We start from the raw sequence: 25,407 nt of genomic DNA, 5'->3' as shown, positions 1-25,407 counted from the left end.
CGATGTTTTCATCCCAGTGCCCTTTGGCAAAGAAGCTTAGTACAGATCAACATGGTAGTAGGCATGTAGCACCATTGCCATTTGTACGTGAGCTGATTACTCCTGTTGTAAAATCTACAAAGTGCATGAAAGTGCTGACCTTCCACCAGAGGCGAAACGCCGGTAAGGGCTTTATGTTGTTTATAAGGCAAGCAATCACTCATCTATGAGCTAAAATAAGGCCATGCCTTGTGAATTTCGACAATTAATGGTAAGGTAAACACTTGGGTTCTATGTTAGTAGAATGGCAATTTTTATTCCCCCGAGATTTGTATTGTCGGCTGAAAAAACACATTGAATTTTAAATTTTTATTTGGGGGGTTCCCCCTCCAAGTCCCATTCCCTATTATCTATTCCCTATTCCGAACACCCCTTTCCCTTATATCCCCTTACCCACCCCGCCCCCATATTTTTCTGTGTTTTTCAACCAAAAATGTTCGGCAAAAAACTCTGTGAAAAAAAGCATGGCGATGTAACAACGTCATACCGAATCCTTGGTAGAATCATTTCAAGTCTGCTTAATTCCTGAATATGCATGAGAAGCACGCCTTAATTCACCTAGATATGTGGACAGGCCACCACAGTGATGATAATACTGTTCCAGAGAGGCTGCCCCATCTCTAATTCGCTCACTGTCCCAAGGTAATGGCCCGAGTGAAGCAAGGGACTTTTTTCTGGGCTCTTGGCAGACGGTACACACTGCCTGTAGGGCCATTGACGCAATTACCACCCGCCTTATACTAGGTCAAAGGGCGGCTGTTCGTGGAGATCAGTAAAAAGAAAGAAAGGGCAGAACTTTGTATGGGCATGGTAGCATGAGAATACACACACCCAGCTGTGGCATGAGGGCCAGGGCAAGTCGAGGAGAGCGGTGTGAAGATGCGACGCACAAGGTAGTGGGTGGAGGGGTAGGGACGCGGAGAGATGGGTGACTAAGGAGGAACTCCAGACACATGGGTGATCGGGAGCACCTTGCAAGCTGGAGATCGTTGCCACAGTGGAAGGGGGACTTGTGGTACGCAGGCTTGGCTCTGCGCATAATGCTTGCAGTCCTCAGGGCTGCCGCCGCATCAGCATTCGGCGTAAAGTGCTAATGCAAAATATGCTGAAAGGAATTTATTTATTTCATTTATTTGCCTTGTGGCATGCAGCTCCACATAAAGGGAACTACAGTAAGTGGAGAAACCCTCTGTCCAGCTGCTGAGAAATAGTTGGGTAGTGGAATATAGATGAGCCAAAAGCCTTTTGGTGCTGTAGTGTCAGCACAGGAAGTGGAATGAGATAGAGGGCCTCATTACGATTGTTCCCGGTCTGGTAAAAATGGTGCCTGTAAGCTACCAGCCCCGTTGTTACCGAACCGGCACACTCCGAGTTCTGCAGGCAGGTGCCGTCCCGCCCACCAGGTCTGATCTAGCACACAGAACGGCACACGCCCGAAGACTTTGACCGAAGCACCAGCACTGTTGCACACATTGCCAGTGCTTCTGTCCTCCCCATTCCCATTGAGTCCTATGGGACACGATTGGGAATGGGGAGTTACTTTTTCCGGTGCCTGGCTTCCGGTACCGCCGGGGCTGTAATACCCCGGTAATTCCCCAAAGCTGGGGCGCCGGAAAAAAACACGACTCTGGTGGCAGCCGTGCCGTTTTTACCAGCACGGCTACCGCTGGGGTCGTAATGAGGCCCACACTGTTTACAGTACCACGCCAGAATACTAACAATTGGAATATATATGGTACTATACAATGATGTGCATTTACGGACAGGTAGAGAGTCATAGGGGGCCTGTGCAGTATCTGGTGCTTCTTCAGGTTATTATTATTATTATGGTATTTATTGAGCGCGGAACTAGCTTCGAGAAGCAACGGAGCGCATTACAGAGGTTTACAACAATACAGATACACAACAGAGTACTTTATAGAGGTGTACAACAGCACAGATGCATAACGGAGCGCTTTATAGAGGTGTACAACAGCACAGATGCATAACGGAGCGCTTTATAGAGGTGTACAACAGTACAAATACATAACGGAGCGCTTTATAGAGGTGTACAACAGTACAAATACATAATGGAGCGCTTTATAGAGGTGTACAACAGCACAGATGCATAACGGAGCGCTTTATAGAGGTGTACAACAGCACAGATGCATAACAGAGCACTTTATAGAGGTGTACAACAGCACATATGCATAAATGAGCGCTTTTCAGAGATAACAACAAGACAGATATACAGCGGGGGGGGGGTACAGAGGGGCACAGATGAGGGGTACAGCAGTACCGGGTGGCCGGGAGGAGATAATATCATGTGCTTTCTTGTGCCAAACTCAAACACCTAAAACATGATGATTGGCCTCATAAGAAGGTTGGCGGTAACCCCCTGGTGCTAACGGCGGGTTGCCGTCGACCTCGCAACACTGTTCCCGCCGCCTGATATCCCGGTGCCACCGGGACATTACAAGTCACTGTGGCCCAGGATGTAATGTGGCAGGAACGGTAAGTATTCATTCCTGTGATGTCCCGTAGGATTCCATGGGAACGCGGATACGGAAGCATCGTTGCCAAGGGTGCCTGTGCTTCCGTAAGAAACATGCCTGCAGGAGCCGGCAGGTCAGAACTTCCAGGAGATCCGTCCCCTGCAGACATTCTCATAGTCTGGCAGTCTGGAAAGTGTGCCGGTACGTTGCTACCGCCATCCTTATATCCGGACTGCCAGACTTAGAATGAGGCCCGATGTCTTTTCCTTAGCTCAGTTAGACCACTAAGCTGGCGACACGGGCTCTTAGCATAACAAAGCATTTACTGGGGGGCGGGGAGTGAATGTCAAGGGTACAGAGATAGGAGGGAGAAGAAAAGGAAAGTTGCCTACGGAGGGGGGACTTTGATTTGAGAGGTTGGTTATGACTTGTGATTAGAGTACACGTAGGGGTGAAGCGGGATACCAAATGATTAAGGTATGGGGCACCACCCCATCCATACTGAGGGAACACAAAGCGTTAACTGTGATGCATAACTGCAGAATACGTGTGCATATAACTCTTCAAGTCATCCTATGGTGACAGCAGGATTGCCAAGGTGGCCGCATTGCTAGCAGGCTTGAGCGGATACTGTACCTTGGTACGCGTGGGCCTTCATGGGCTGCGCTCCCAGGTCGGTGATGGGCATGTTATGGTGCTGCAGCTTCCTCTTTGCTTCTAGGACGGGGTTTTCAAATTGAGTTCTTCTGTTTATGTGACTGCAGAAAGAAATGTGAAAACAGTCATTAAAACCTGAAGGCGTACCATGGAAAGACTGTGTACACAGATGGGTTGCTGCAAAGATCTGTTGTCACACCAGCGAGTGGATGCTTCAGAAAGATTGGCCTAGCTGAGGCATGGTGCGCTGTGCAGCATGAACTCAGAAATCTGTTCATCCCATCATATTGATATTTATTTATTTATTTGTTCATTTACATAGCACACTTAACCCTCAGGCAGCTGGGCGCGATAGTAAAGAAAACACTGCTGTATAATAGGGAGATCATTGAAGGGCCATTAGGAGTATCAGATGGAACCACTGCCAGTTCCCTTAGTATTCCTTGAGCAACCCTTTGCAACCTAAATGCTGCATAAATATAAAGGACTCCTTGATCCATCCCCTATCCCTTCAGGAGTCTTCCATAAGGGGCTGGGAAAGGGTCAAGGGTTGTAAAATGATCCTACTTCCTGTGACGTCATAGGACAATTAAGGTCATGTGTGCTCACTCTTGACATCCCTGCGGTACAAGCAAAAGGAAAGCACCCATAATTATACCTTTGTTTATGCAGTGGCGTGAGTGTGGGGAACTACTGAACTTCCTCCATGAGGTGTTATGCAGCACGCTTCAGGCCCTAAAATTGAAGGGCCCTTGTCCAACTCTAAACCTTTGCAGGTATCTTTGTGGCAGGAATGTTAAGGGCCTGCTCCAGCTATTGTAGAGCATCAGTGGTTTGGTGTTATGCCAACGCACTGATGAACCCAACTTTTTAATTAGAGACATTGGGGAACAGATCACAGACTTGTGTATTTTCTTGCAGAGGTATGTCTCAGTAGAAGGGTGGACTTAGAACAAACCCAGAGATCTTGTTCATAGGAAGATTGGTACCTTGGTTAAAAAACACATAGGACTGGAATCTCAACCTAGTTGTTTCTCTTTGTTAACACCAATGTTGGCATGGGCTGCCCACCAGGGTTTGTTTTCCCACCTCCTCTTCTATGTACAGGAGCTCAGGGAGCCTGCCTGCTCTGATGGATATGACATAGCCACATGGACGGTACTACTCACCTGCAGCCTACTTCCTGTCACAGGACCCTGCATCAGGACACAGTAGGATGTAGACACTGGCGCTGTCCATGGGAAAGTGGATTCACCAAGCTGCCTTGGAAGTTGTGATCAAAATGTAATCTCGGAGAGAGCCAACTGGGGATCATGCAGTCGGTACTATGAAGTCCAGAAGATTTGGAAAGCCTTATTGCCGAGTGTCGACGTCCGAGCCGTATATCACACTGTAGTAGGTCTATTAATCAAATTCATTTTGGTTGAACTATTTTAGTTCGAATTCGTCAGCTCGATTATAGGGTGAAAAATGTAGTTGATAAATTGGGGTTATGAAATATTGGTTGGGGGCAGTGAGATGCAAGAGGGCCAGTTGGGGGGATCTCCCCTCCCCTTTCTCCCCCAACATCTATAGAAAAATAGGGCAAAGAAATTCGAACTAAAATAGTTTGACCAAAAAAACGACCATTACACATACAGCCCGTCAGACTGCTTGCGTTATATCCTGGAGTGTATTTTATTTATTTATTTATTGCATTTGCTACACGCCCAAACCCGCGGGTATCACGGCGTTGGTTGCTTAAGAAACTTAACTCGTTACGATCTTAGGGATCTGGTTACATACATGAATTCGGTTTCAACGTAGATAACCTGTAGGTCCATGTATTGTCTTTTCAGTTTGAGGTGCGCAAGCAGGGTTTCTCCAAAGGCATCTAGCACCCTGTTATGTATTGGGGATGGTTTGGGGTTTTTCTATGATGCTTACTGGAATTAAGTAAACTGGAAGCTTGCTGGGATTGTCAAAAACAGAGTTTACTACGAAGATCAAAACAAGAGCTTGCCAGTGATTTCAAACTAGGCGCTTGTCGGCCCTGTCAATTTCACTGGGAATGTCAAACCGGGAGCATACCAGTAATGTCAAATTTGGAGCTTACTTGGAATCTAAAATTAGGGCTAAACTGGAATCTTACTGGTAATATCACACTGGGGCCTTACTGGAAATGTCAACCGTACTTGGAATGTAAAATGGGACGATACTAAACATTGAAAACTAGGAGGTTCTTTAGTCTTTAATCTATTTTCATTTTCTTTCTTTTTCTTTCTCTTCTTCCTTTATTTCTTACCTTTTTTTAATGATCTTGGTCTTGATGTAGCTTAATATGTTATTGTGCTTGTTAACATGTATGAGATGCTTTTAGGTTCTTACTTGTTGATGTAATCTGTTCAATTGCCTCATACATCTCAGTGGCACTTCACAGTAGACGTGGCACACAGTATCCCAACTACATGACATACTGTTTCACCTAACATTGAATGGCTTAGTACTAAGAAGCAATACAAGGCGAACACCAATGGTCAGGATGTGAAGCTGTGCTACAGGACCATATCACTACTTGCTTAAAAGATACAGCACAAAGAACTTGATGGCACCGAAACCCATCACTTAACTATGTTGACTATAGAAGACTCGTCAATTAAGCAAAGTGTCCTTCTGACGTGCATTGTCCACAGCTGTCAGCCAAAGAGCCAATCATCAGCAGAGTCCTGCACATGACCCACTCCCCCCCACTTCCACCCCAGCCATTGTCTCCATGGCACCCCTGTGCACATTGCACCTTGCAGCATCACTTCATGTGTGCTGCTGGTGTTGAAGGCAAGGGCAAATAATGTACAGTGGAGAATTGAGATACACATACCTCAACACACACCCTTGGAAAAAGCTGTTTAACTCATACCCAACAAAAAGGAAGATGCCTGTGGCAGTAGCCATGTGAAATATCTGCTAAACAACCCATTTGCTGATGCAAGAAAGGCATGTTGTGAAGGATGTGGCTCTGCGGGCCCTTCTTGGAGAAATTAAAGTTACTCACCATAGTGACTAGAGTACTCATAGTCCATAGTCCCCTTTCCTGCATACTTGTGGGGCGTCCCAGAACCTTTGGCAGCGACAAGTTGAGCTTCCCCATTAAATTTAGTATAGTGCGGGAGCACCGCCCCGGGTGTGGGAACGCCCAACCCTCCGGCGCATCATCTCAGTCCCCTTTGAACACATCGGACGCTTACATACATGGCTACTCTTATCACCTATAAGCCATTGGCATACTAGCGGGGGAAGGTGGGTGAAACGTATGGAGGATAGGGGACGATGGACTATGAGTACTCTAGTCACTAAGGTGAGTAACTTTATTATTGATACGACCCGTCCCCTTTCCTCCTTTCCTCCATGCTTTTAGGTGATTCCACCAAACAAGAACATAGGATGGAGCTGTGACAACCTCCCTCATATCTAGGATGAAGCGAAAAGGTTCTTCAGAACCGCCGAACCAAACTCTGCATCATGCCTGGAGTAAGAGTGTGCAGCCTGAAGGACCCAATGACAGATTTGTATGTCAAAGTCTGCAGGAATTATAATTGTAATTATAATTGTTCATTTATAACGTGCTTAATACCAATGAGTGGTTTCTAAGCGCGGGATCAGGATTCAAACCTGTGTCACGTTGTCTTGTTTCCAAGACAAACGCATTGCCCCTGAGCTATCTTTCCTCCCCAAGAACAAATGTATCTGTTTCTCATTGCTCCATACGAAGATTGGGCCAGGCTCTCTAAAGGCCAATGATGAATCCAAATGGGTGAGTGCCAGCGGATTCAAATGCAGTGGTTCTAAGGCAGAGGCCTCACTTCTTGGCCCTCACCTCCTTTCTGAGGAAACCGGTCCTCTGGCTGTCTTTGGTCATGTTACTAATGATAATGATGTGTTATTTATGTAGCGCTTTCTCCCCAGGGCGGAGCCCTTTCCTGTGAGGCTAGGGACGGGAGCTGTCTCCTCAATACCATCCCTAGTGGTAGAGGCAAGTGGGATCTCACCGGCAGAGTCTCCCGCTTAGGGGACACAGACTCGCGTTCCCGTAAGGAACTCCCTACACTGACAAAAACGATGGCCTATAAGAGATGCTCTCCAGCTCAGGAAGCCTCTTTACATTGAAACTGGGATGAAGAAACTCTGCAGGGATACTGTTATTTTGATGAACATGATGATGTCCCTTTAAATAGAAGCTACCAATCCACCGAGATGAGTACGCCTTATAATGTAATCTCAAATAATGGAAAGAGAAAGAGAAATGAGCAGACCTTGTTACGGGAAAGCCCTGACAGACGTAACACCAGCAGAAAGCAGTAATCCGAGAGCCCGTGAGATTCAAACTGGCATTAGCAGAGCAAGCAGAAATTCAAAGATGCTACTGCATAGCCGCAACAAATGTATTCAGTCGGGCAGGAGCCCGAACGTCAATGGTGGTGGGACAACGGGGAAGTGTCCATGGTGGACCGGTGGTCCAAGGAAGTTCACCGAAACATTGCAGAGGGAAAAACAGAAGCAGTCTCGTCTCATGTTGCGGCACTGGAATTCCGAGGGGAGCCAAGAAGCAAACAGAGATTGGGAAGCCACGAGAAAACCTCAATCCGAGAATGGAAACCGCCGGCGATCGATAACCGTCAAGAAAGGTCCCGATGTACCCAACTCCAAAAGATGCTCTCCATTGAAGTGGAAGGTACCGACGGTACAGGACTTGCAGGTGGCCTCAAGGAGGGATCGTTATGTTGTGGATCCAACTTGTCTCAGGTTAAATTTAAAAATACCAATTATCATACCAAAAAGCAAGAGAAAGAGTGAAATCCCGAGAGAGGAGATTGAAAAAACAATATTGTGAAAAGGTGTATCAAGGTGAAAGCCATACCCTGGAAAAAGAGAAAAGACACTGAAGTAAATACAAAGTGTAATTGGGGGAATGTTCAAGCCATATCCTGGGAAAGTGTGTGATCATTTGAGAATTCAAATCCTAGTTAAGAAAGTTACAAGTTGTGCCACAAACACAAGGGGGAAAGACCCAGCTGAAAAGAAGCATATTCAAGTAAGGAGGAAACAGGTCTGTTACCAGGAATATAAAAGAGTGAATAGTGAAAGATACTGTAGAGGAAGTGAAAAATGGGATAAGTCTACGAAAGAGATACCAAGAAGAAAGGCTTCTTAAGCCCATTTGAAGAATTACAAAGACTGATCAAGGAAATAACGAGAAGATACTTGAAAGTCATATATTAAATGATGGGGTGATGCTACTTCTACTTCCGGAGAAGTGTCCGGAAGTGTTTCAGTGTGTTTCATATTCGGCTTGGAGTGCTACATCCAACACAAACTTTCTTTCCTGCGAAGGCGCTGCTAGAATTGTACTGCTGCATTTTTAAGGCTTTGGAATACAAAAGCCCTGGGCTGACGCAAAGCGTCGCAAAGTGTCCGGAAGTGTTTCAGTGTGTTTCATTGCCGGCTTGGATTGCTACATCCAACACCAACTTTCTTTCCTGCAATGGTGCTGCTGGAATTGTGCTGCTGCATCTTTTGCCCCAGGCTCCGTGCTGCACGAAGTGCGGCACGATGGAGGGCCTGGGAGGTTAGGTGCAGGGTGGGGGGATCCCAACAGGCGGGAAAAGAAAAGGGAGGGGCAGCCAGAGCGGCGCCCCCACCCGCGGCGGGACCCAAAGGAACACAAGCAGACAGAAGCAAGGTGGGAAAGTAACAGGGGGGTCGGAGGACAGGAAGGAGCACCGGCGGCATAAAATCAGCACAACAAAAGGTGGAAGGGGTACAAATACCCCAGAGAAGCAGGAACAAGACACAACCAGGTTAGGAGCTCACCTCACTCGGGTAAGCTCCCAGGGCCTGGTTAAGGCGGTAAAAGGATTCGTTTTCGTTTGGCCTCTGCGGGCTTAGCGGATCGAGGTCGGTTTCCCTGGTCGTTTTCACCTCTGCGGGTTTAAACGGCGGGAAGAACGGTCGAGGAACAAAGAAGAAGGAAGCCCAACCTCGTGGGGACAGCGGATCCAGAGGAACAGCAGCGGAGGACCCGGGAAGCCGGAGCTGCAAGGGAAGGAGGAAGACCCGACACATCGCGGCTGCGGACTCAGCGGAGAAGAGCGGAACCCCGGCTGGCGAGAAGCGGCGACAGCAGCAGAAGACCCGGGAAGCCGGAGCTGCGTGGGGAAGGAGAAAGACCTACCACATCGCGTCAGCAGACCCAGCGGAGTGAGCAGCGGAGGACCCGGGAAGCGCGAGCTGCAGGGAGAAGAAAGAAGACCGCACAACAGACATCGGGGGAAACCAGGCTGCGGAGTGAAGGAAGCCGACATCGGGAAACACAGGGTGCGGTGCCGGTGAGCAAAGAACGGTTGCGGCGAAGAAAAAGGAAGACCCCAGGAAGAGCGGGACCCCGGCTGGAGAGAAACGGGGACAGCAGCAGAGGCCCGTGAGCCTGGAGCTGCGTGCATAAAAAGAAAGAACCACATCGCGGTGTCAGCGTAGCCCAACGGAGAAGAGCGGGACCCCAGCTGGAGAGAAGCGGGGACAACAGCAGTGGACCCGTGAGCCTGGAGCGGCGTGCAGAAGAAGGAAGAACCACCTTGCGGTGGCAGCATAGCCCAACGGAGAAGAGCGGGACCACGGCTGGCGAAAGGCGGGTTCAGCAGCGGCGGACCCGAAGGCCGGAGCTGCGTGCGGAAGAAAGAAGACCGCCACAACAGACATTGTCGGGAACCAGGCTGCGGAGGCAGTGAATGACGCGGGAGAAGCAGGCAACCAGGAAGCTACGCGGGCAGCAGGCACCGGATCGTGGATTTTGTTTCGTTTTTCCAGGTTTCGTTTGCTGCAGTTCCTGACTGACGAGGATGGTTTTCAGTGGCGGAAATGCGGTGCAGTCCATGACCATGAAGAGGGCTTTTTCCAGTTGGGCTGAACAGGGAGGCCGTGCAGTGTTTCCGACCGAGAGGAAGAAGTTTTCCAGTTGTGGCGCGGGTTCCAGAGAGGGGGAACTTCGCAGCAGCCATGAAAGGGCGGTCGGTAAGGAGCCGGTCCAGCAGTTGGAGCATGCGCTGGGAATGCTTTGGGGCTTCGGGGCAGGGAAAACGGGCTGCAGCGAAATACTGGCAGCAGTGATCGGGTGCTTCACAAGTTGTCGCGTCGGCCGATTGGCCAGAAAAAGAATAGAGTGCCGCGAGTGACGGCCGGGCTTGTGGCGAGCCACCAGCACCAATTACCCAAGAACCAACCAGGGCCGAGTTCGGCGCAGCCCTCCCGGCCGCAGCACATTGCCCGCCACCATCAGCAGAGGAATCTCAGGAGGAGAAATACCGCAGGCTCCACAATTCGAACAGCGCGCCTGACGTAGAGGACAAACAGAAGGGACGGACATCGTCCCAACCCCTCCAGCCTTGCCACAGTTCGTCATTGCAGTAAAGACGGTGTGCAGGAAAAAGGCACACGGACAACCCACAGCGTCCACCGGAGGCAAGGACAGGCAAAGCAGATCCACCAGTCCGTTTTACCCTCAGCTTCGCACGGAGGCAGCAGCTGGCAAGGATCGAATGCTGCCACGAGAACCTAAAACAGGCCAGTCACTGAATTGACAGCGCAGTGTGCGTTCAGTGCACACATTGGAAGCAGGACGACACGGAGCAGACCAGGAGCATGGGCGGTGGGGGGGGCCAGCGTCAGGTCAGTTCACAGCTCCGAGAGGGAGCCAACTAGCAATGCCCCAGGCCCCGTGCAGTACAAAGTACGGCACGATGGAGGGCCTGGGGGGTAGGGGAGTTTTAAGAATGGTGTCGCATATGGCGCAACGATATGCATACATTTTATGACACAGTTGCTGTGATGGCATGCCCCTCTTGCGCCCACGGCGGTTTATGGCCGCTATGCAGGTAATTTGAGGGAAATGTTGCTTGGATGGCAGGCCCCCTTTTTGCGACCACGGCACCATGGGCGCACCAGTGACTAGCAATTGTTTAAAACTGTCATGGGAAAGGGGCTCCTGGAGTGCTTAGGAGTGAGGATGGGAGTGGTAGCCCCCTCTGGCCGTAAGTGGGAGTCAAGGGTGTTTTTGGTAGCCATGTGCATGTAGTAAAATAAGGAAAGTTAACGAAGGGAGGTAAATATTAGGGACCGAGTTGATGAGGCTGCCCCTGTTTTTCCCTGTGTGTTTTTCTCCTTTCTGTGCCGAGGGTGATATCACGGGCCGCATCAGGCACGGTGGATCCGACAATCAGTATGGGGTTTGCCGGGGAAGCCCGCATTTAGGAGATCAAGCTGGTTAGGGCAGCGTCCGCCCAGGAGACAATTAAGCACCTGAAGAAAGGAAAGGCACGCCGAGAAGATTAGCATGGCCCCTGCGCAAGGATGACACACAAATTCGTGAAGCGTTCCATATTTTAAAAGCACCCGTGGCACAATCAGTAAATACAGTCAGCAGTAAGCATTAAAGGGGCAGTACGTGCCAAATTAGAACAACGGTCGGAACAGGCAACACGGGAAGCCAGACAGGGGCCCGGTGAAACAATACAGGAGGAACAAGGCGAGCGAAGGCAAGTCTACAGGAAAGCCAGAAGAGGCAAAAGTCGGGAATGACGGAGGAAAGAACAAGAAGAGCGCAAGAATTCAGCGCATGGGCCAAAAAGGCAGAAAAAGACCATGGGGCCAAATGGGTGCTGGATGTGATGCAAAAGGAAGGAAAGGGCTAGGGCAATGTCGCCCCTGCTGCTAGAAGATTTCCACGGACAGCAACGAGGAAGCCGCGGTACCCCAAGGACAGAAGAGGGCAAGAGAAGTGGCGGAGGAGTCGCAGGAGCCAGAGAAGAACATGCTAGACCCAAGAGGGGCACAGGAGCAGCCGGAGGCGCCGTTGAGGAGTCAAAGGAAAGGTATTGTTAAAAGGGATAACAGAGTTGGAAAAAAAAAAAAAAAATGGTGAAAAGGTTAAAGGCATGCAGCACGGCTCAGGGTAAGTCGCCCAGAACCGGGGAGCATGGAGCACAATGGGTGCTGGATGTAATGAATAAGGATGAAAAGGCAAGGGCAAGGTCGCCTTTGCTGCTAGAGGAGGCCAGCTGCAGCGAAGAGGAATACCACAAGGCCAAAGGAGGTCGAGAGAAGACCCAAGAGGGGCACAGGAGCAGCCGGAGGCACCGTAGAGGAGGCAAAGGAAAGATACGGTGAAAAAGGGATAACAGAGTTGGGGAAAAAAAAAAGAAAAAAAAAAAATGCTAAAAAGGTGAAAGGCATGCAGCACGGCTCAGGGTAAGTCGCCCAGAACCTTGGAGCATGGAGCACAATGGGGGCTGGATGTAATGAAGAAGGATGAAAAGGCAAGGGCAAGGTCGCCTTTGCTGCTAAGGGAGTCCAGCAGCAGCAAGGAGGAATACCACAAGGCCAAAGGAGGCCGAGAGAAGACCCAAGAGGGGACAGGAGCAGCCGGAGGCGCCGTTGAGGAGGCAAAGGAAAGGTACGGTGAAAAGAGAGAACAGAGTTGGGGGAAAATTGGTAAAAAGGATAAAAGCATGCAGCACGGCTCAGGGTAAGTCGCCCAGAACCCGTGGAGGGAAGGTTAAGAAGCAAGAGGCAAGGGGTAACGTCTTCAGAAACGAAAAGTAGCAAAGGTAAAGAAGGGGGCCATTTAAAGGCATGAGTGAATAGGAAGGGAGTAGTGAGCAATAACGAACAGAAAAGGGGGGCCTGGACCAGTGGGCAACGGGTTTCCCATACGACAGAGGGTGGCACAAGGAGGTACGCCAGGGTCGAGTTACCAGGGAACGGGTGTTACCTGACCAGTCTACCTGACTGTAAGGTAGAGGACATGTAGGAGGATGAGAAGGGATCATTAAGAGGGCACCAGTAGCAAGGACCCCTGTTATAAGGGGAGGGCGGATTTCCAAAGATGGTACATTGTTATATTGCAGTAATACACAGATGACGGGGTGTCACTTGCAACATACCAACAGAAAGTCTTAAAGGCTACAAAGCATTTGGGCATGATGGGAAAATAATGATAGAAGCAAAGACAGGTACAAACATCAGGACATGATAATAACGACAAGGAATCATTTGAGGTCAGGGGAACAGAACCTGTGGGGCAGTCAATAGGGGACACAAAGAGGACGGCAGGTAGCAAAGTAACAGACCACCAATGGTGCAAAAGGGGTGGCAGGGGAGATAGCGTGAAAAGCATAGCTGGGAGCATGGAGCACAACAGGAAGGGCAGGAAAGGGGAAATGCCAAAGTGTCCATTAAGCTTACACGAATAAAGCATCGGGAAAAGGAGAATATGGCCGCGTAGAGGGCAGGAAAATAACACCCACACCGGGAAAAGGCATGGGTTCCACGAATAAAGCTCCGGAAATAATTAAGAGGTTAGCCAATAAGGCTGACTGGAAAAGGAAAAAGATGGCCACATGTATGGCAGGAAAATAACGCCCATACTGGGAAAGGAATGGGTTCCCCGGAGAAACATCAGAAATAATGAAAAGGTCAGCCACAAAGCCGACTGGAAAAGGAAAATATGGCCACGGGTTGGCAGGAAAATAACGCCCATACCGGGAAAGGCATGGGTTCCACGAATGAGCACAGGAAATAAGGAAAGGGTTAGCCATAGGTTTGGCTGGAAAAGGTAAATATGGCCAGGTGTATGGCAAGAAATTAACACCCACACCCGAAAAGGCATGGGTGCCACGGGAGGAGAAGCGGAAATAGCAACAAAGAGGTCAGAGAAAAGGTAAAACCAAAGGAACCAGGGCGAGCCAAGGAGAATCAGGACAGGAACGTACAAAAACGGGTAAGCAGTACAAAAAGCAGGTAAAGGGGTGATAGCGGAAACAGGACAAGACGTAGGTAAAATGTCAATGGCCAACGCGGCGATTGCTGTTAAAAAAAGCGTTGGTCCAGGGTAAAAGGAAAAGATGGGCAGCAGCACATTTGTCTGCGGCCGCATATACCAGAAAGGTGGCCGGGGTGACGGACCCAACAAATAGCACACGGATAAGGAATGCAATGAGGGGCTGGGTAAGATCACTGTTTTGGGGGGACCTGAGCGGTTTAGACAAGCAACCCCTCAGGTGTGGCGGCACGTGTCCAGGAAAGGATGCCACAGGACATCGAAAGGGAGGCTAAAGGAAGGGGGGCATCCCAACCCCTGGACACGAGGTGCCCAAAAAAGTGTTAATTACTGTACAGCTGTCGTAACCAGTGTACAGTGCCATTTGTTTGTATATAATAAAGGCCTACGGCCATTTTAATTTTTCCACGCAAACAGAGCTGTCGCGTTATCATTCATGGGGCAGGGCACAGTATAACAGGGTCAAGAGCAGGGGGGGAACCCACACTACTCAGCCTATGCCCCAGGCCCCGTGCTGCACGAAGTGCGGCACGATGGAGGGCCTGGGGGGGTTAGGCGCAGGGTGGGGTGTTCCCAACAGGTGGGAAAAGAAAAGGGAGGGGCAGCCAGAGCGGCGCCCCCACCCGCGGCGGGACCCAAAGGAACACAAGCAGACAGAAGCAAGGTGGGAAAGTAACAGGGGGTGGGAGGACAGGAAGGAGCACCGGCGGCATAAAATCAGCACAACAAAAGGTGGAAGGGGTACAAATACCCCAGAGAAGCAGGAACAAGACACAACCAGGTTAGGAGCTCACCTCACTCGGGTAAACTCCCAGGGCCTGGTTAAGGCGGTAAAAGGATTCGTTTTCCACCCAACCCGCCCTACAAGAAAGGGAAGAGGAAAACCGGAACAGGAACGCCGAGTACTCTTTCACGGTACACGGTAGAAGAAAAAGTCGAAGGCGGCGGCACGTGTCCAGGAAAGGATGCCACAGGACATCGAAAGGGAGGCTAAAGGAAGGGGGGCATCCCAACCCCTGGACACGAGGTGCCCAAAAAAGTGTTAATTACTGTACAGCTGTCGTAACCAGTGTACAGTGCCATTTGTTTGTATATAATAAAGGCCTACGGCCATTTTAATTTTTCCACACAAACAGAGCTGTCGCGTTATCATTCATGGGGCAGGGCACAGTATAACAGGGTCAAGAGCAGGGGGGGAACCCACACTACTCAGCCTAAAGGCTTTGCAGTCAAACAACCCAGGGATGATGTGAAGCGTCGCGAAGTGTCAAGAAGTGTTTCAGCGTGTTCTGGTGTGGCACGGACAGGCAGGGAGCCTACCGGCAGCTCAGTGAACGACTTTGGTGTCCGCTGTGAAGCTCCCACGGACCACCTTACACCCACGGCAGGAATGAAGTGAAAGACTTTTTGAGACTATTGGAACTGTATTAGAACCAAAGACTTGCGCTTCCTACTCAGCTATGCAGTGGTAATCCTCTGCAATCTACTCTCCAAGTTACGAGCTCGCGCTGAATATTTGTTGAACATCTGCTGCTCCTGACACTGCTTAACTCTGCCCCAATAGCGCCTGGGGCTTACAGTGGTCCTCCACTCGCTGCAACGTGTGGAGGGCTACTTTGGCCAGGAGCGACGCTTCCTGGTGGAAACACAGTTCCCAACCCATAGGAGGGCCTCTCTGTTAAACTATGCCAGGAAAAGTTGGCAATGAAGCCCACAACTACAACTTGCGAAAAAAAGGGAAGCCATATGGGAAAGCGGGTACCCGCAGCAGAGCTGTGACACATGAATGCACAGAGTTTGCCCACAAACCCAAAACCCCAGTGCAAGGCCCAGTAATACCCTGCGAACTGCCAAAAGCATAAACGCTTGGCAACATAACTCCTTATTACTTACCTGAACATGGGTCCTAGTTTTGTTAATACCCAGAAAGAGAGTGAGTTTCATCCTGGTAGAAACATTAGCAGATCGAATTCTGACGTTGGGGACATCGATAATAACTCCCTACTGGTACTCTGTTACTCATTGTAGGTTACCGTGGTGGCAATCCTGGAGAATACTTACCTGGCGAAAAATTCTGCGGTTTTGTGTTCCACTAATGAGGAAATGTTGTCCAGGGTACACCCAGTCCCTGCTTCCACAGAGGGGTTCGGGCAGTGCTTATCTGCCTCTCCCAACCTCTACCTGACCTCTAGTGGATGTGAGGTATTTGGACAAGTGACTGGTCAAACGGGTCCATTAGTAGTGTGGGAACACACGTGGCTGAGGCAACCAAGACTTCTACAGGAGTGATCAAATTTGTGATCAAAATCCTGCTCAAACTCTGCGGGGTTATTCTCGAGGAGGTACAGAAACAAGGCAAGGCTATTGTATTGATTGACCAAGGCTCAAAGGACTGGGGGCAAAGGGTTAGATCTGGTGCCTGCAGTGATCGGTGATCCCACCAATTTACATAATAGCCTGAACAAAATTAATGTTTCACACGATTGCTAGGTGGTTGAAGCATCAAATGTGGACCTTTCCGTCTTTATGATCAGGAGGAAGCAAAGGCGTTTGGCGAAACGTGTAAAGAAACGGGGGGGGGCTATGGTCCCCAGTAAAATCCTGGAAGCATCCGCTTTTCCTGTAATTGAACCACTCAACTCTACCACAATTGCTGACCAGCCATCGAAACCTAAGTAATCAAAGAAAACAATAACTAGGCGACAGAAGTGTTTACGCAGGTCTGCAGGCCCTTTAACCAGTTGGCTTATGCTTATGCGATGGTGCTGCTGGAATGGTGGTGGCAACAGCTAATGAGGCAGGCAGTTCTGCCCATGGAAGCTGTGATCCAGCCCGTGCGGGGGGCCTCTCATGCGACTGCCATTAGTCCTATACTCAACCTGGAGTTGCTAGAAAATAGGGCCCCAGAAGTGGACCCTCTTACCTTCACGATTGGGCGAGGATCATCGACATTCACGGAAAAATTGACAAATAAATCGTAATTACTGTCCCTCTTTAACAGGGTCCTGGCTCTGAGAGTTTTATCGACGAATGATTTCAGCTTTGTGGAGCCTCTGAAAACGAATGGGGGTAATTTCTCCAGAGTCCACTGTGTTGCTCCCGAAGTGCTCACCAGGTTTCTATTCTCAGCATGCAATATGTGGTTGACTGCTTGCTGTCCCTCCCATGTTTGTCCTCTGGTTAGAGCCATGCCCACCCATCTTAGGCAGTCTGGAAAAGCCAATAGTTTGGTACCAGCTAAAGCTGGTCAACAAAACCTGCCAGAGGATTCTGGGGCTAATGCTCAAGGATGGGAATGGTTCAAAAAGGTTCTTGCAGAAACAACTGGTTGAATGTAAATTAACTTGGAAGCTGGAACACCAGGGGCCTTGACCATGTTCTGGCTGACAAAAGCTCTTTGTCACTTTTACTTGAACATGACATTGTTTTTCTCCAAGACACATGGCACACCTCAACATTACAGATGGATGAGTATCTGTTATTCCACAAATCGGCTGAAAAGGGTGTGAAAGGACGGCCTTATGTTGACCTGTTAATTGGTGTAAAACAAAAATGGTGCACATCTAGTTCGAGACTGACATCTAACAACAGACATGTTTTGGCCATCGAGGTCTGTAATAAGTGTGATGGAGGGTTCGTGGTGATGTTATTGATTAATGTGTACGCTCCTCCCGACGTAACTGACCTAGATAATCGGTATGACTGTATTGACACCACTGTATTGCTTGGACATCTACCCCAGGCCATCTTACTCGGGGGGACCTGAATGTAGGATGTACGGAGCCCGATATCTGTGCTAATTACAGGAACGTAAATGCGGACAGTATCATGGTTAAGAAGATCGGGAAAAACAACAGTGCCCAGCAGGTGAAATATCTCAAAGAATGGAAATTGATCATGCTCAATGGCAGAGCAACAGGGGTTATCCAGGTCAGTGTATCTGGTGCTTGGGGCAAAAGGCATCCACCCTGGGCAACTTCTTCGGAAGTAATGCCTGTGCTGAGCTGATAGGTTCTCTTAAGGTGCGCAACACTGAGTATAGCGACCATTCCATCATAGTACTGTGGGTCTCTATGCCGGGGGAAAAAACACACAAGAGAAGAAGGTGGAGGGTGAGTGGTAGCTTACGATGCAGACAACTCCCTGCTGTGGACCCACGGTAACATCGCACTTGCATCCATTGGAGTTAGTGGAAATTACGATCAGGAAGATAAAAGCGGGATGTAGACCATGGTTAAAAAGATGGAGGTATTCGGGTAATAACGCTCGATGGCAACACATGTTTGCTGCGTTATGCAGCAAGGAGCCGCCGTCAATATGGTAGATGCTTACGACTGCTAAGAGGGATAAAAGGAAGCACACAGTCTACCCCATTAGCGAGTTAAGGTGGATCGATCATCTTAAAAACGTTGTGGGGTCCCCACTAACGTGATGGGAGGTAGTGGCACTGAGCCTCCCTGGCTACTATATATCAGCATGGATGACATATACTCCGCCATTATCCATTTAAAATGCTCCACGGCTCCGGGTGAATGGCTTCAAATCTGGTACTGAAGGCGGATCCCAGGTCATGGTCAAAAGTGCTAAAAACACTATTCAACAAGGTTTGCAGGGATACTGAAAAACCTGTGTCTTGGCAACAAGCCATTCTACTTCCCGGATACAAGAAAGGTGATAGAAACCTTCCAGCGAACTACCGATTGCTCTCACTTATAGATGTGACTGGCAAATTGTTTGCTTCTTTTTTATGGATTGAACTCCAAAATTGGGAGACGGAGGAAGATATTCTGGACTCCTTGCAGACAGGTTTTCGACCTGGTTGCGCTACCACCCATAACATCAGATTGCTTGAAAAACTGATTCAGGAGGCAGCGGTCTGGGGCAACCCAGTTTTGTACCTGATCTATGTCAACTTCAGCACAGCGTTTGATACCGTCAACCGCTCCATCTTGTGGCAGAAACAGAGACGGCTGGGTTGCCCAGACTGGCTGCTGGCACTCCTAGTCGGTTTACACACTAACACGTTGGTGCAGGTGAGACTCAATAACTCATGTACTTTATTAGACCTTGTGAGGACCAATATGGGAGTCAAGCAAGGTTGTGTGCTGGCTGCCCTGTTGTTCAACCTTTACTTGGCGGACCTTCCACCTAGTCTGAATTCGGTTGGCTGCTCTGTAAGAGTTGGATCCAGTTTAGTCTCCATTAGGCTTTACGCGGGCGACGTGGTCCTTATGGACAGGACCGTCAGGGGAATATTCAAGCAAAAGTCACTGATCTCATGGAATACACCAAAGCTAATGCCTTTTGCATCAATATGAGTAAAACCAAAGCCATGGTTGTGGCCCGGCGCAAAATAAACTGTGTCGCCATGGGACCCGAAATATTGAATACGTGGAGTTACTCGTATCTGGGTTTGGACCTGAGTGCATGCAGGGATTATCTCAACATTAAAGAGGTGGGAAAAAAGAAAAGCCTGCCAATTTACCCTATTAATAATAATAATAATAATAATAATAATTTGGCATTTGTATAGCGCTACGAACCCTGAGGTATTGATAAACACAGGTTCTAAGAAAACTGCAGGATACTTGATTGGGGGAATTCTCAAGCTCCATAGGCATTGCCTCTGCTATACTATGTGGGTTGGGGGCACTGGTTATGAGGAACTTTAAATGACTGAACATTTTGGAGGGTGCCTTTTGGAGGAGAATATTGAATTTACCCCCTTCCACTGGGATGGCCTACATACGTCTGGAGTTAGGCCTGGTTTCGCTCTGTAGTCCGGCCCGGATCAGAAGAGGGACAATATATATCAAATCCAGAACTAACCCCCAATGCCCATTGTTGGGCATGTTAGCGAGCAACGATGATACCGAGTCCATAGGTCAGAGCAGAACAGGTGGGTTTGTAAGACTGAATGAGGAATGCTTCCCAAGAATTGAATGGTCACCAGATTTTGAAAGGGGTTCCAGTTTTGAATTTAAATAGTGGTAGGGGCAGTTAGGATAGTTTTGATGGAGGACTTCTTTATTTCCAAGATGGACTGACGAACACCTGAGTTAGTTTATTAGGTAGCTAACTCCTATAGTAATAGGGAAGGTTAGGCATTACACTTAAAATTTGAAGAAACCATCCTGACAATGTCATCTGAGAGTCAGTGTCTTCCTTCTGGCTCACCACAATATTTACATAGAATATCACCCAACCGAAGTTGGCAGTCATTTATCAACCTCGGAAGGATGAAAGGCCAAGTTGGCCTTGCACGCATTCGAACCTGCGTCCTACAGATCTCTCACAGATTGCAGCAGTGAGCATGCAACCCGCTGAGCTATCTTTAAATGTAGAGAAGGTGAAGAACTTGGGGTTCATACAGGAATAGGTCTTAGTATGATTTTCCCAACTGGATAAATGATGAGCGGGGAATTGTTCATATCTATCAGCGCTACAATGTATCCCTGGAGATAGACCCGCTGCCATGGCATAAACATTTGTAAAATAGATAATGGATTCATTGAATTGAAGGTATATGGTTCTCACTTGCTTTAAGGAACACACACGCAGTTGTGTGGCTAGTGCGAGTACTTAGCAAATGCAATCAGGTGACAGCACCTTTGAGGAGGCAGCAATTGCGAGAATCCTCTGTCATATTTATATATTTATTTATAACATTTATGAAAACGCCAGGCCCTCAGATGTCACAGCGTTGAACAGTACATACATAAGTAGTAGTGCACACAGTAGAGTTGACCAGAGTTAGCAAACCGAGGCAAGACATTATTTGTATTTGTCAAACAAGCAGGTCTTGAGTAGTTTTTTGAAGGTGGAGAAAGGTCGCTTGTTTCTAATGTGAGAGAGTCGCGAATTCCAGAGTGTTGGGGCAGTCACACGGAAGGTGGCTCCACCTGCTGTTTTTTTCTTGAAGCACGGAGTGAGCAGTGAAGTGCTGGAGCTATATCAGAGTGCGCCTACTGGGAGGGATTGGTTGATGCAATTGTTGAGGTATAGGGGAGCCTCATAAACGCAGCAATGTGCAATGGTTAGGGTTTTGAATTCCACTCGGGCTTCGATGGGGAGCCAGTGGGGTTCAGGTCTCGCGGGTGAGATGTGGTATGAGTGTTTGATCCCCATGGCAGTAGCTGGAGCTTGGACGGGTTGGAGGAATAAGTGCCCATTAGGAGTCGATTGCAGTAGTCGAGCTTCAACAGAACCAGTGCTCACACAAGTGTAATGCGGTTGCTCCGGGAGAGGAACTGTCTAATCGGGGAGATGAGTCTTGCTGTGTAGGCAGTGGAGGAGGCTAGGGCATTGATATGCCTGGTCATGGTTAGTTCAGCTTCTAGGTGTACACCCAGGTATCCAGTCTTTCCATCGAAAACATTTCCAACTAAACCTATTTTATTGAAACCTATCCATCGAAAAAATATGCATCAAATGCATATGTTTTAGGTAAAGGGTTAATTTTTATTGGGGTGGGTTTTTAAGGTTAAAAAACTGGGGGTTGGAGGGAGGAACCACCCCAAAAAAATACATAATAATTGCATTTGATGCAAAGTATTCAATAGATAGGTTTCGATGCAAAAATACTTCGTTAGGACGTTTTCGATGGAAAGACCAGAAACCTTACACCCAGTGTTTTTATATGTTTCAGTACTGGAATGGATGTACCGTCAATACAGGAGGAGGAGAAGGTAGCCATCCAGGTGCTTCAGTTGGTATGGGGAGCCAATGATAAGGAGCTCTGTCTTTTCGTCATTTAAGCATAGATTATGGGAGGCCATCCAGTTTTGGATTGTGAAATAGACAGAGTTGATGTTAATGGAGTGAGCAGTGTGCTCACCTGAGAGGGGAATAAGGATCTGTGTATCGTTTGCAAAGTTAGGAGATGATTTCCCGAGTCAAGTAGGTCAAAGAGGGGTTTGGTGTAGGTATTATAGAGAGTGAACGATAGACAGGTGCCTTGAGGTCCCCCTAGTGGGGAGGAAATGGCATCCACAGTTGAGTTCCCTATGAAGACTTGCGTAGTGCGGCTACAAGGAAGGAGGTGATCCACCGGGTGGCCTCTGGGGAGAAATGGAAGTACTGGCTAAGGTGGTGGCAAAGTATACTATGGTCAACAAGGTCCAAGGCCGCTGAGAGGTCTAGCAGTCGAAGGATCGCTGTTTTACCCGCATCGCGGATGGAGTGCAGTTGTATTTTCAAGTCCTGTAGGGCAGTTTCCGTACTATGCTTTGGGCGAAAGCCCGATTATCTTTTTCCAAGCAGATGGTTTTGTTCTAGGAACTGTTGGACTTGGTCGAAAGCCAGCCCTTTTTCTGTAAGGGAGTGACCCAGGTGGATTTGATGTTGGAAGACACTATGCAAGTGGAGAAGGAGATATTAGCAAAATCAGCGATAGAGGGGACCAGCACAGGAGCTCAGAGCTCTACTATATGTGCACAGGGGGCGCATTTGCAATTGGATGGTTTCAGAGCTCTGATGGTTGCGGCAACTTGCTCTTCTATGACATGACTGAAGGTAAAGCGGAGGGTACTAGCTGTAGGCATCCCGGTGTGGGGGACACCAGGCGTGAGCTTGGCCGATTTTCTGGTGAGCATTAATCTTGGTGAGAAGTGACTCCATTTTGTGGGTGAGGGCATCTTGGATTGTAGAGCACCAGTCTTTGTTGGTGCTTGCATTAGTACATTGAGGGATAAGGGGTTTCCAGTTCTCTAGGGATCATAAATAATTCTCTGCCATTGGAGCTACCATTGGCTATTCTGTCATCGTAGTTGTTTGATTTGCAGGCAAGGACTGCTTTCTTCTAGGAACACGATATTGAGGCAAGGGACTGAGAGTTCTCAGGGTAGGGAGTTTTTTTTTCAGAGGTGTTCTAGTAATCTTTATTCCCTGCGCAAGTGGAGGAGTTCTTCCGAAAACCAGGTGTTGTTAGGTTTGTGTGGTTTTGGAATTTTGGTTTTTATTGGCACGTGAAGGTCGAGGGTTTGGAACAGGCACTCTTTGCACTGAATGGCAAGGTCATGTGCTGTGCGTGGTTGCGGGCGTGTGTTGGTGGTGAATGAGACAAGGAGCGACTGCTTGAGGTCCTAGTGCTTCAGAACGCAGGTGTTGCGCATTTGGATAGGCTTCAGTGGGACTTGCAGGGGTTTGTGCAACTTCAACAGAGAAAGGTTAAAGAGGATAAGGAAGTGATCGGTCCATGGGGCAGGCTCAATGGATGATATGTTGATATTACAGTTTCCCGAGTGTAGCCAGTCCAAGGTGCGCCCTTTAGAGTGAGTGGGGTCTGTGATAAGCTGGTTAAAGCTCATATCACTCAGAGCAGTGGCAAATATGGCTGCTTTGGTGACTGTACCATCGTTGTAGCCTAGGTTGAGGTATGGTTGGTTTCATGAGGGGAGTTATAAGGAGCGAGATGTCACTCTCAGGGGCACTGAGACCATTGGGCTGTCTGTAAATAAGGGGTAGGATGAATGTGGTTTGAGGGTTAGCTTCATGAGTGACATTTCATACCATGTGGTAGTTGGTAGAGGGCAAGTTCTTGTTTGAAGGGTAGATTTAGCAATGAAGGCAACCCCTCCTCCTACTGCGTTGAGTCTATCTGTTCTATAGATTCAAGGAAAATTGTCTTTCAATAGCCAGAACGACCATAGGTGCAAAGCTAGACTATTGCAATGCACTCTTAGCTTGCACTTCCTTAAAAATATAAAAAGACTTAAAATTACTCAAAGTAACTCACTAAGAGCAGCCTTAAGCAATCCAAAAAGAGACCACATCTCCCTAGCAAGACAGTCCGTGCACTGGCTCCCAGTCAAAGAATGCATCACATTCAAGATTCTCATCACCGCACACAAATGTATCCACCGCACAGCTCCGCCTTATCTCTCAGACACAACTCATAGATCCCTCTCGACTAGGCCCCCCAGATATTGCTACACCAACCAACTCACTGTACCACGCATTAACAAGGCCAAAGCAGGAGGGATAGGATTCCCATTTCTAGCCCCAAAGCTTTGGAATGCGCTCCCCACTGTCCTAAGAGCAGAAACTTGTCTCTCTGCCTTTAGAAAAAACCTTAAAACTACTCTCTTCAACTACATCGCTCGCTACTACATGTCTTTACAAACTGTCCTGCAACTGGACAATAATCATGCCTGTATATGTCTTTCATGTGTAACTAAGTTGTTTTGAGAACTCATGTAACAAGCGCCACGATGCCTCCGGCTAGTGCGCGCTCAACAAATATGAATAAATAAATAAATAAATAGATTGAGTAGTTAGGTGGGGTGGCTATGGAGAGCAGAGGGCCTGAGGCAACGTGGAGTCAGGATTCCGTGGTGACTAGGATGTCTAGGTGTTGTTCAAGTATCAGGTTATGGATTTCCACTATGTGAGCACCTAGAAATCTAATATTGATCAGAGCGCAGTTGAGGGAGTTTGATTGTTGAGAGGTTATTGCGGTGTTGGTGGTTTGTAAAATTTGCGGTGTGCTGATGGGAGACGTTGGGGTGGGGAGAGGTTGGTGAGCGTTGTGGATCTGGGAGTTCCTAGGAGTGGGAGTTGTGGGACTGTGATGGTGGGGAGTGTTCTAGATTGGAGTCTCTGTAGTCGAAGTGCGTCTGTGCATGGATGTGTGGATCTAGGGTTCGGGATACTTGAGCTGATGTTGGTGGAGGGTATTCTAGAGCTAAGTCTAGATAGGAGGGGTGTTCCCTGGCATGGAAGCGAAAGGCCTGCAGAGGAGGAGGTCACTGACCTGGGTGGTAGTAAGTGATGCCTGGAGGATGGACTAGGTGGTGGGGTGGTTGGTCATCCTTTGGCATGTTGCGGCTTGTGACAGGCATGGGTGTGTCCAATGAAGTTGTTGGTCCCAGGATGTGAGAGGCTGCGTGGCTGTTAGCGGTCGCGAGTGGTGCTGGGCAGCAAATTCTGGAGCAAAATTGGTATAGTGTCAATAGGAATGGTGTAGGGGTGGGGAGGGGGGCTGGAGAAGGGTAGGTGGGGCATAGCATTGGGTGAGCCCGTAATAAGGGGAGTCCTCATGTTAGGGTCCATATTTTGGCTCCACAGTGTCGTGTGAGGTTGGTGTGTGTGGGTAGGAGGGGCATTCTGTGAACCTACATTACCGTGAGTTGCAGTAGGTGGGCAGGCAAAATCACACCATGTTGATAGTGGGGGTGGAGATGCTATCTATAGGAGCATAGGGACGACCACAGGGAGATTCTGCATTGCTATACACAGTAGTGCTAGTGGGAGCATTCGTGAATAGAGATGGCAGCGTGGGCTGGTGGGGCCCGTCTGTTAACTCATGGAGCCCTACACGTGGCAAAGAGGCATAGTGTGGAGCGCGGGGCGAGGCACATTGACAATCAG

General features: G+C 48.7%; 1 protein-coding gene and 1 pseudogene across 10 annotated transcripts in view; one reads left to right on the top strand and one right to left on the bottom strand.

Annotated features, from left to right (window-relative positions):
- MAGI2 (membrane associated guanylate kinase, WW and PDZ domain containing 2) overlaps window positions 1–25,407 on the bottom strand; it is a 3,248,720-nt gene that overhangs the window by 928,016 nt on the left and 2,295,297 nt on the right. For all 10 annotated transcript variants that reach the window (XM_069628034.1, XM_069628038.1, XM_069628036.1 and 7 more), the window contains one exon: window positions 3,150–3,271. In XM_069628034.1, the coding sequence (XP_069484135.1) occupies window positions 3,150–3,271 (122 nt within the window). The remainder of the gene's footprint in view (window positions 1–3,149; window positions 3,272–25,407) is intronic.
- Window positions 11,519–11,584, top strand: LOC138514816 (U6 spliceosomal RNA; annotated as a pseudogene).

This window comes from Ambystoma mexicanum, chromosome 12, assembly GCF_040938575.1.
Source record: "Ambystoma mexicanum isolate Mex_15411 chromosome 12, UKY_AmexF1_1, whole genome shotgun sequence".
Lineage (NCBI taxonomy): Eukaryota > Metazoa > Chordata > Amphibia > Caudata > Ambystomatidae > Ambystoma > Ambystoma mexicanum.
The sequence above is the reverse complement of the archived record's forward strand: the minus strand, read 5'-3'. Positions and strand labels throughout refer to the sequence as shown.